Below are 12,133 nucleotides of genomic sequence, written 5' to 3' on the forward strand. Positions count from 1 at the left end.
GTAACCATTTGCATGTAATGCAAAGTTAACCTATGATGTGAGTTGAACCTTCAGGCCATAGACTACAAGGGAGGGAAGGAGGCAGTGGTTCTCAACCTTGTTAGTCACTGACTAGTTGGTAATCCCATTGATTTGGCTAGTATTAGGAGGTTAGGAACCCCTGTCAGGTCATTCATGTTTCTTCTCTGACTCCAATTCCCCATATAACATGTATATTGATATCATTTAAAAGTTTATCAGGATTGTAAACAGATGAGATGGGGTCAGCCTATAATTACAAAATTCGAAAATTCAAAACTTGTATGACTAGAACAGATATATTGTTACTAACCTTTGTTAGATTTACATATATCAATAGTAACAATAGATAGGTAAGTAGGTTAGACAAAAATTATATGTAGCATACTGTATAGCTGCTCATTTTCACCGGGAGGATGTTTTCATGATTTTGCAGGAGATTACTTTGATAGCAAAAATTCCATCTGCAAAATATTGAGAAATGATTTATTCATATAGACCTTGAATGCCTGATCGTTAAAACTGCAGAAGGTTTATTTTTAAGCTGATACTACGAAAATTTTGACCCCGCTATGCTAACTTTCATACTACAGAAGTGTAATAATAAAGTCTTATTCCAATTAACTTTCAGACCTGGGCTTCATGCCTCTTTTAATTGTATGCATAGGACTGCTAGATTTAATTTATTACCCCTGTTTTGATGAAACTCTTTATCAAACAAGATCTTGTGTAAATAATTATAAATAAGTTTACAACGAAAGTTTTGATGATTGATTTCTCACTCATGTTCATAAACTGTTAATGATATTAAACCCGGATATAGACAACAGTCACTCATGGTACACAACAAATGGTTTGAGTCACGCAGTGCTACAAAACAATTACGGGGACTAATTCACTTAATGTCTATTGTTACAGGAAGTGTATTGTCATTAATCTGTAACATCTTGGAGGTTTATAGATCACAAGGTTAAAATGAGGAAACAATACAATAAAGTTACAATGAAAGAAAAATATAAAACGTCAGATTTCCTAGGTATGTTATCAAAGCTAAAAATAGGAATGTAACCCATGATATGTAATTCTTTATTATGTATATTTTTGGTGAATTCAAATTCTGCTATCAAAAATATTTTTGTAGTGGTATGAACATTATCAAATTTCATTAATTTAGATTTGGCAAAAGAACATCAGTGATTTTATTTGGGTATGGATATTTTATATGCCTCTTCTTTTTTGTACTTCCCCCATTATTTTGTTCATATATTCCCGATTAGAAACCATTTGTTTAATTGAGGTGAAAGTTGATATTGGATTGGTCTGATACACCGGCATTGAACAACCACATGGGCTTCATAAACAAGTGTTTTATAAGTTTTCAAAACATCATAGCTAGGGTATGCCCATGCCCAGTCAAACCAGAGTTGTTACATATATCATTAGACATTCTTGTACTTACAAACAATAAGTCAAAAATAACAAACAAGACAGATGTAAATTAGTCTTATTCCGTAGCAATTTATAATATTACAAATAATATGACCGTTTTTATAACAATTTTTTGTTCATTGCTCATAACAAACTCGTTATTGTATCCAATTCGCCTCATTTTGGTCGTAATTAAACACTTATAATACATTGAAATCCCAGGTCTGTTGAAATTTGTTGTAAGAGAGTTTTACTGTAGTAATGGTAAATAACTACACTCAGTTTATATACCAACCCTTGTAGGCTCGTTATAGTGGCACTAACTACGCCACTTACTAGCTAGCTAGACTCATGTCAGATATATTGAGATCCTTACAGATCTCTAGTCTTTATCTTGGATGTCAAAAAACGTTAGGTTTAATTTGAATTGACTACTTCAGATAAAAAGAAATGTTTTTGTTTCATCTTTTGTTTATAATTGTTGTTTTAAGTACATTTTCTGACATCTGTATTCCAAACATCATTCAGACATATGGTACTTAAGCGTCTGTTTAAGAAGTAGCCAGATTTATAGTATTTACCATATAAAAATTCATCATCATCAGTATTATTCTATTAAAATTATAATAAAACAAAGGTGTTGCCATTTATATTAACATTTATTAGTTACATAAGCCATGTAACTTTACACCTGGAGACTATACTAGACTATTTGTGTTCAGATGTATATTAGACGGTTACCTGACTCACTACATAAATGTAAATAAAGCTTTCAACTTTTTTTCACAAGAAATTGTTTGTAAATTGTTACAAATATATCTCAAAAACTAATGTTGACTAGTAAGGAATTTTTGCATGTGCTTGATTATTGAAGTCATAAACGCTGACGCACTGAACCCAAGTATTCTTTGAACAAAGTCTCAACAGAGACTCAGACAGTACACACGTTTAAAATTGTGTTACAGTACAAAACAGCTGTTAAATACCATCTCAGTCAACAGTCAGGACTCTGTCCTCTTGGTGTTGGGACCATCCCTATAAATGTTTCTCTCAGTCTTAGGCACTTGGGAAATAGTTCATCAGTTTGGTCCCAACACCTTGGGAAAAGGTTTTTTTACTGTTGACCTAGATTGCATTGAACAACTGCATCAAGGTCTATTCTAGTCCCAGAGATTGGATCTAAGGCAAACAAAATAGCCTTGGATAAAGTTATATCTATATTATGATCTTTTGACAGCACCAAACAAGAATGGGGCTTCCATGGGGATTACGTATTATCTTCAGTTTGTAGATATGGTGCATATTTAAGTGACATATTTATTAATTACAGCATGGTGTGATAAAGGATGTGAGGATTGTAACATACAAGAGTGGGGCTCCCAAGGGATTGGCTTATGTTGAATATGAAGATGAGGTGAGTTTATTAAAATCCTGTGTGATGGAGATGTTGAGTCATTAATATAATATTATGTTCTTATTTCTGTCTTCTTCTATGTACTTACTGATTCTGAAGAACAACATCAGAAGGAAATGTCCACACATTCCAGTTACCATAGAAACGTATCCAAATGCAGACCAGGAGTTTCACAAATATATGAAATTATCACTTGACTTATGTGTGGATCCGGAACAATCCTTTTCAAATTGTCATAACAGTAATAAGTTACTGTAACCAAGTATCCTTATATAGTCAAATGTTTTTTTACGCTTTTGCTTTCAAAATTTTCACAGCAAGATGCAAAACAGGCAGTGGTTAAAACAGATGGAATGATGATCGGTGACCACACGATCGCCGTTAGCATCAGTAATCCCCCCAGTCGTAAAACCCCGCTGAATGAGCGGGAGGATCCGGTCTACACACCAACGCTAGGCTCCGGGAAAAAGGAAACAGAGTCGTAAGTATATATATCTTGGTGAATAATGTTGAATGTTGTCCATGCTTACCCATGCACATTACATTCCTTTCACATTGATTTCACATTGAGAAGGCATTTATATCTCAAATATCTGAAAGACATTTCTAGAATTCAAAATAAATTGTTAAAAATTGTGTACAAGGCAGTTTTGTCCATTTTGGAAAGAAGATTTAGAAATAGAATTATTAAGGAACAAAAGTTCTTCTGAATTTCAAGTTTTACAACTACATTAGTGGTAATTGTCATTTTTTATGAGAACATATGTACTTGTATTATAATAAAATAGATTTTGCATGCATGTTTATATGTTTTGGGTTAAAAAATGTTGCATATTTTGAGATCATATTCATTTTAGAAAATTAAACACTTATGTATTATTTATTATAATATGAACTTTTGTCATCTGAAATATTCTGGCACATAAAAGTATTGCCTTTTGACTTTTGGCATTGGCTTTTGTCAATTTTCAAATTGAAGTTTTTCCCTTTTTGTGTAAGGCTATTTTCATTATCCCCCGCCCAACGAAGTTATTTCCATGAAACTTCATAGACACATTGTTCTTATGGTCTAGTAGTGCCTTTTGCTATTTTTAGGTTTTCATTTTTTGCACTTTTTCCGTTACCATGGAAACATTGCTGAAAATATCATGGTAAATGGTAAATGTTACTTTGCAAAACTCCACCCATCTTTGTGTATATAGTCTAATATAAATGTCAAGGCTGTATACCTGATTCAACAATTGCAGCCCCGCTCTACTTGAATTATACTCCATCTTTCTTCAGCTCAACTTCCTTTTTCCTGTTTTTTTTTTCATACACATAAGTCTCCACAATCAAACGTACTTCAGCTTTGATATCTCCATTGGCGGGGGATCTGAATGACTATGTCCTTGTTATAATTGAACTCACATGGTAGCCTCTATCTTTACTGAACTTTATAGTCATGCATTATAGTTTACTTTTTAATATTTTTTGCAGGAGGGGCAAGGCAAGAACACAGCTCATGTTGTTACCGAGATCTGTAAAGAAAGCTCCTGCTAGTGGTGGACCAGTAAAACCTTCAACCAATCAAAACAATTCTAACAAAACAGAAAGTAATGGAGACGGTGCTAGCAGTCAAAGTTCTAGTAGGATGAGCAATGCTGACTTTAGGAACATGTTGTTGAAGAAATGAAATTATAGATTCGGTGAGAAATCAATCTACAGATAGTGATAGAAATAAGTGGTTGGTGCCGACTGGAGAAATACGAGGTAGTGTCTGTACAATAGTTTATACCTGTACAACTACAATACAAGGTGACTTTCAGGCTAATGTACTGGGTGACATTAGTTTTACCACAGACAAATTGGATGTCCATTTACGTAACAGCAAATTACTATTTCTCATTATAAGAAGAAATGAATAATGATAAAAAAAGATGATACCTTCCAAATTTCAGTGATTAGTCAAATTTTGATTTGAGAAATGAGATAAATGGTTTACATAATATACTGATGGAAGTCAGTACAACTTATGTGGACAAGTCAAACTTAGTCTAGAATTAAAACTACCATTTTACACTCTGAAGCAATGATAATATACAGTAAACCACTGTATGAAATTATTGGAAACCCCAACCTAGTGCTATATACCCTATAGGATAGTGCTGTCAGAGTGAAATGGAAGACCACACAGAGGGAAGTCTGAGAAAACTAATGTAGCACTCGCAATGTTATACTGATGAATTTGGCTTTAGCTGTCAGACTGATGTTTGTTTGTTAAGATAAAAATATTTTTTATTATTTAGGTATTTTTTACAGCATTTTTGTTTTATGGTCAGCTTATACTATAATGTATATGATCAAAGGATTTCACCTTACTATAGAGAGGAAATTGTGGGAGAACTATTCTGACAATTTTGATATCATTATAATGTAACAGGTTTTGTGGGGTGCTTTTGTGATTTCACACATGTCTGTATTTTGTCAGTATTTGTGGCTTTAACTGCATATTATAATTTCATTTTCCCAATTTTGAAGAGAACTGTCCATTTTTATTGTGTTCATTTAAAATTTTATTTCAATTATCATAAGAGAGATGTTGAGAAAACAGTTGTTTTGGTGAGAAAACAGTTGTTCTGGTATGCAAGTACATCATATCATAATTTTTCATTGAAGCAAGATGTTTGATAGAATTCTGTGGCTATATTTAAATCTGATAAATAAATATTTCGGCTGTTTTTTCCCTCATAGTTTGATGTTCCAGCTGTAATGCAAGAAAATATCTCCGGGCATTTTGTTCTTATTTCAGCCATATCAAGTGATACCTATTTACTTACTAAATCGTCTACTACTTTATATACAGTATACATAATGATGCTTTAAGCCTTTCAATCTCATATTCATTTCAATCAAATAAAATCACTATAGATGAGCCATTTGGTGATACTGGTCAAAATATGTCAGAATAAAGAAGTTTGTACATCTTCAATTGGATCACTAACATATTCCCTAAAACCTACATTCACAGAAGTGAGCAAAGTGTTCTGATTGGGTACATTGTGTGGTTCAGTTATTGAATATAAAATAATTAATCTGTGGAATGTTAAAAACAAAACTGTAAATAATATTAATCTGGTTACCATGACAGCCTTGGTACATCTGTTAATGATTATAGTATAGATAGGTGTTGCTGTGCCAATTATATGCATGTGAAAAGTCAGCATCAGTAAAGGTTTGCCGAAAAGTTCTCCATTTACTCATTTGCCCCATGACCATAGCTGTAAATAGGACGTTGATTAACCAAACAAACAAACTCATTTGCCCCTGAAGTTTCATAATCGACTGGTCTAGTCTTTGATTTGAAAGGGCCTAAATGTGTTTTCAAGGGTGGTAAAGTTAAGTGTTTGAATCAGGTTAGGGTCGATAACAAGATATGCATGCCAAGATACACACCTGTAGGTGTTACAACTCTGTTACTGACGTGAAGTTGGTAGGCCATTTTACACTTCATGTCAGTTTCTGGCAGGAGTTGGTGTTGGTATAATGTGACCAGATGGGATGGCCACATGGCAACGCTCTAAAACAAAACAGAAACATTATGTCGTGTCATTTAACTATGGAATATATGCAATTAACAATTTTTGAATTCATCGATTGCTCAGAAAGTCTGTCGAATTTGGGATCCGTCTCAAAGAACCCTTGTTGTGAAGCATTTTAGGACCGACCGGTCAAAAAGATATGTCACTTGTTTACAAGTTTGAAGAAGCACACACTATTGTTTAAAAAATGATCATATAGTGCGCAGTTTCTAATAAATCAATGTAGAATACTTAGTTTTGCATTAATTGAATAACACTCTGACCTAGTTTTATACAAAAGAACGTTCCAATTAGCTCTCAGCTAGGGTGCATGTATAAAATGAATCAAGCATGGCATTAAAACTGGAGCGTGTACCAAGTGGCAGCAATGATACAGTTTCTACTGGAGCATAAGAGAAATCTACGATAAATAGTTTTTTGAAGGCCATGTTTTATTAAATTTTGATACACTATCACGTAAAGAGTTGATAGAATATTTGAAGTGTCTATATACATGACTTACAACCGCGAGATATTAATGCTGACAAGCTTCTAAATATAACACGGGATGGCCTGATCCGATAAGATGTTTTCAACACCAAAGAATGATTTAAAACACAGTAATCACTCAATTGAACGCTGTCCTAATAAATGTGCTTACGTTGCTTATTACAATCCTTCGGGTTGGCGATAGTTGTTTTGATTTATTGCAAATCACAGTTGGAAATTCCTGAACTAATAAAAAAAATCCTTTTTTATATATCATTTATTTACACATATTATGTGGTATCAATGCAGCCAGTTATACAAAATGGCTGTATGGATGGAAGATACAATACATGTACCTGTCATTATTCCAATCACTTCAGTTTAAACAAACCGAAATTGTTAATAATTTACTTAGTTGCATTTTCGATGCTTCGATATTTATTCCCTTTCAACCAACCACTGGCCATTTTTCTTCCTATTTCATAAACACTCATGTTTTGAGAACCACTCTGTATACCTTGCAAAATCATGCAATTTTCAAATATTCGTTGATACACCAAATTAATATAAACAATTTCAAAGAAGATACAATGTCTTTCTGCATTAAACTTTACTACAATAATCTCTCTACCCGACGGTCACCATTGCGACCAATACACAGCAATGGCAGTAAATATAAACGGCAATCACATGTGTACAATTACTCATGGCTCCTTTTCCACTCCTCCCTACCAGTGCATCAGTTATAAGGGCAATTAAACAATTCCTGTTCGGAAACTAGTGGAATACCTCGCCTACATACTACAGCGTATCTAATGCCAGATAATTTCGCGCCTACTTAGTCGGTATCTAACACCACGCCAGTTTGATTAAATTTAAGCCAATATGTCTCGCTTACTTTGTATCTTACACCACATCTGGCCCGATTCTCGAAACGAAATTGCATACTTCTGTTCAAACTTAAGATTTTCTCCTTATGTAACTTATATGAAAATCAATAACTTATGTTAGTTTCGAGAAATCGGGGCCAGATTGGTTTAGCCACAGGTATCTTTTCCTGGTTTTGAAAAAATTTAATAGCCTACCAATACTATATGAACATAGTAGGGATATGTTATCATATTTTTTTCCAAAATCAGAACCAGACGCCTGTGGTTCAGCGAGAAATGCAAAGTTAAATTCAAGCCAATTTGTGTCTCGCCTATCTAACACGTCAGAATTGAACAAAAAAGTTCCATTTTATCAGGACGGTTCCATAGAGCTAGCAGACGACAAAAAGGCATATTTTACACTATCTCTAAACATCCGGACCATCTGGTCAACTTACGGGTTTTCCTGAATTTGCAAAAGTGCAAAAGACTAAAGATATCAAAAATTCAAATCTCGGACGAGGGCACACAACACATCAAAATGGAGCAAACATAACGCCACATATGGATAATTTGACCATTGTTGTTGAACGAACGAAAACCCAAAATGGGATGATAATTGATGAAATAGGTTGTTGAAAAAGAACAAATGAAAAACCATATTTAGATCATACTTGTTGAAATTGAGCGAACAAAATACTAGGATATTGAATAATACTAAACCAGAATTTATGAAAATGAGCGAAAGAAAAACCAGAATACATATATTGGATCGTACATTTTTTTTAAGTTGAACGAACTAATGGAATAATGGATCATATTTGTTGAAATACAGAGAACTAAAAACAGTAAATTAAAGTATACTTATTGAAATAGATCGAACTAAAAACAGAAAATTGAATTATACTTATTAAATTGAGCGAACTAAAAACAGTAAATTAGATCATACTTATTGAAATACAGCGAACTAAAACAGTAAATTAAATCATACCTATTGAAATAGAGCGAACTAAAAACAGAAAATTAAACCATACTTAGAAAATTTTATCATAAACAGAGCAAATTGGATCATACCTGTTGAAATGGAGCGAACGGAAACCCAGAATATTAGATCATAATAAACCAGAATTGGATCATAGTTGATGAAATGGAACGAATAAAACACTACGATGGGATAACAATAGTCGCGATAAAACTAAAGAAATAGCAAACCTGGATGAGTATTGTTGAGACAGAGCAAAAACGGGATGACAATCGTAATAGAGCAATGAGAATTCTAAAAATGAATGATAATGTTCGAGACAGGTAATGGAACACCAATGTAAGATTTAAATCTTGAAAAAAATGCAAACGAAACACAAAAATAAGATGACTACAGAAACGCTGAAGTCGAGATTATAAATTAAACTTGAATATGAATGAAAATTAAGATGCTAAAGACAAACAACGACATGGATGTCGCGATGGAGTTAATCAGCAGATTTGACGAAAGCAAAAAATTGAGGAAACCTAAAATATTGAAAAAGCTTTTGAACTTGTTCTTTTTAATTCTAAAAATATCTGTCTACTGTAACTGAAACAACGTAGATGATATATGTGAAATTTCTTGCGGTTCTATTTTTAAGTTTGAGACTTAAAGCAGGCATACCTCCTTCTGTAATTATTTGTTTAAGATCGAGAATGCGTTACATAACACTGTCCTTTGTTGAACCTATGTAACGTAAGGAAGGAGCGTTTGAAGTGCGAGATCACAAATAGAGGTATCAGTTGTAATGCTAACCAACACATGGTTCCGAAAATATCGCGGATGTTGTTTGCATTAAATCTTGGCGATCTGGCATTTTCAACATTAGGAACACATGTGTTAAACGCTACCGCTTGTGTATCCAAACGATAATTTTCCTGATATTGAAATATAGTGTTTCGAAATTATTGAACTTGGTCATAAAAACAACCGCATGACTCATAAACATATGAAGAGATCACCTGACGCCCTATAGTGTAAAGGTAGCTCATAGTGCAATGTCTAAGGAGGAATGTGTTAGATTTGAGGAAGGAGACGGAGGTCGTTAATTAGGGAAGGTATGGCATAAATTAAGGAGGTGGTGAAATATTGGGAAGACAGGAAGGTAAAGCAAAAGGTCAAACTAAATATAGACTGGAGTTGGTTATTTAATATACTGAAGACATGTCGGGGTTAACAAAGGTCAAGAAATGCAATTTACAGATTGTGCTCGTTTATACATATCGTTATATAGTTGCCCTACAAGTTAGGGCGTTAGAATTGTACCTGCTACCCATATTGCATGATCGTAAAAGGCGACTAAATTCAGGATCTTATCCTTTCTCTTCCTCCTATCTAAATCTCTTCTTAACGTCTCCACTGACACAGCCTCACACATGGGAGGCCGTCCTTACATGACCATGACTGTTAATAGGACGGAAATATCATAAATCAAATATATTTAGCGAACGGTTTATGATGAATGTACATCCGTCAATGAAATAAACAATGTATTTCACCATTGGCATCGCTGTGGACTTTTAATATTTTTACTGAACAAACACTCGATCATTATTTCATGCTTCATATGACATTTTTGTTGGTTTTTTAAGCTGACCTTCCTTCCAACAGATCATTTAAAGATTCTCCACCGCCGACAAATGGTATTTTTTCACTATAAAAAAACAGGAGTAGACGATTTAGTATTTTTCTTCAGTTACAAAAGTTATTTACTTTACACCATTACCACCATTGAAAAGTTTGAGCTTCTAATTTTACTGCAAGATAAAAATATGAAAAATAATTAATTGCATCCCGAAAAAAATCTGTGTCAATATATCCTATATGAAAGGAAGTACCGATTGCGCATGCACCAAAGGCGAAATGAATTATTTTATATTATTTTTGTGTTAATTAGACATATATATACACGATCAAACACCAATTATTGTTCAACTGAGGAATATCATTTATGCTTTGTCGGCGGTGGAGCATCTGTAAGAACGGCCTCCCGTGTATGTGGTGTCTTAGGAGTTTGAAGTGCGAGTTTCTTTCAAATCCCTTTCGTGATTGATGCATTCCAAATATCGATGTTATTTTGACTTACTGGATATTGTTTTGGTTTGCGCTAGGGTATTTCAAAGGTATTCGTTAAATAAAAATTATACTTGATGTCTAGTTTGTATCTAATTTACTTGAAATGAAATAAAAAAGCTATGATAAATACATATCAAAATCCGCTCAAGATCTACGTATAAATGCCAAACACAACCCAAAAGAATTTTGGAAAATCATTCAAAAGCATTAGAAGTGCAAGGACTTTGACATTGATTTGGATTTTTTTAAAGAAATGAATGACAATGATGATGATGAGAAAAAAGCCTTTGAAGTTTTTCAAAAATACTGTAAAATGATGATAAGGTAAATGTGAAGAAAACAAAAACAATTATATTTTCTGAACTCAAATCTAACAATTATCATGAATTTAAGTTCAATGGTCAAGTCATTGAAGAGGTTGATAGTTTTAGCTAACATTTAATTATGATGGTAATGTTTTGAAATGCAAACAGAAGCTATCTGAGCAAGCACAAATTTTTTAATATATCGCAAGATACAAAATCAACATCAACCGGCTGACTTACAATTAAAACTGTTTGATACATTAGTAACTCAATATTGTTACATGGATCTGAAATATGGGGCTACGAGAACATGAAAACCATTGAACAAATAAATCTTGAAATTTGTAAACGAATATAGGTTTAAGATCTACACCTCATACTTTTATGATTAATGGATAACTGGGTCGATACCCTCTTGAAATAATAGTTAAGTTAAGAATAATAAACTTTTATAACTCACTTTTATTGAATAAATCAAAACTTAGTAGACATATTTACCAGTTGATGTTTAAGCTCCATTTTAATAATATGTATGACTTTAAATGGATTGAATTTATTAAAAAAAAAAACTTTTGATGAAATAGAACAAAGTGCGGTTTTCCAGAACCAGGTCACAGTTAACATAACTTTGTAGTGGATGAGTTTTCATTATTTGTTTAAATGTATGGATACAAGAATGGTTGAAATGAGAGATAATTATGTCCCATATCGTACTACAGTAAAAATCCATCGATAGATAAGATGAAAGGTTTGTTATCAGGTTGTCATAAAACATTACTGAATGGAATATGCATCATTCTGAGTAAACTTATTAAAGAAACTGTTGTAATTGCATGCATCTTTTCTCTCTCACTTTTTTGTTTTTATTTAATTTAATTTGGAATGTAATTTAATACCTCATGTTGTACATTTTCATGTATGTGAGGAAACCAAATAAACTGTTGAAACTG

General features: G+C 33.1%; 1 protein-coding gene across 1 annotated transcript in view; it reads left to right on the plus strand.

Annotated features, from left to right (window-relative positions):
• LOC138332116 (squamous cell carcinoma antigen recognized by T-cells 3-like) overlaps window positions 1-4,908 on the plus strand; it is a 43,506-nt gene extending 38,598 nt beyond the window's left edge. The window contains 3 exon segments of the mRNA XM_069280086.1: window positions 2,777-2,860; window positions 3,178-3,341; window positions 4,340-4,908. Coding sequence (XP_069136187.1) covers window positions 2,777-2,860; window positions 3,178-3,341; window positions 4,340-4,535 — 444 coding nt within the window. The 3' untranslated portion in view covers window positions 4,536-4,908.
• Window positions 4,909-12,133: the final 7,225 nt, after the last annotated feature.

This window comes from Argopecten irradians, chromosome 9 (genome assembly GCF_041381155.1).
Source record: "Argopecten irradians isolate NY chromosome 9, Ai_NY, whole genome shotgun sequence".
NCBI classification, from domain to species: domain Eukaryota; kingdom Metazoa; phylum Mollusca; class Bivalvia; order Pectinida; family Pectinidae; genus Argopecten; species Argopecten irradians.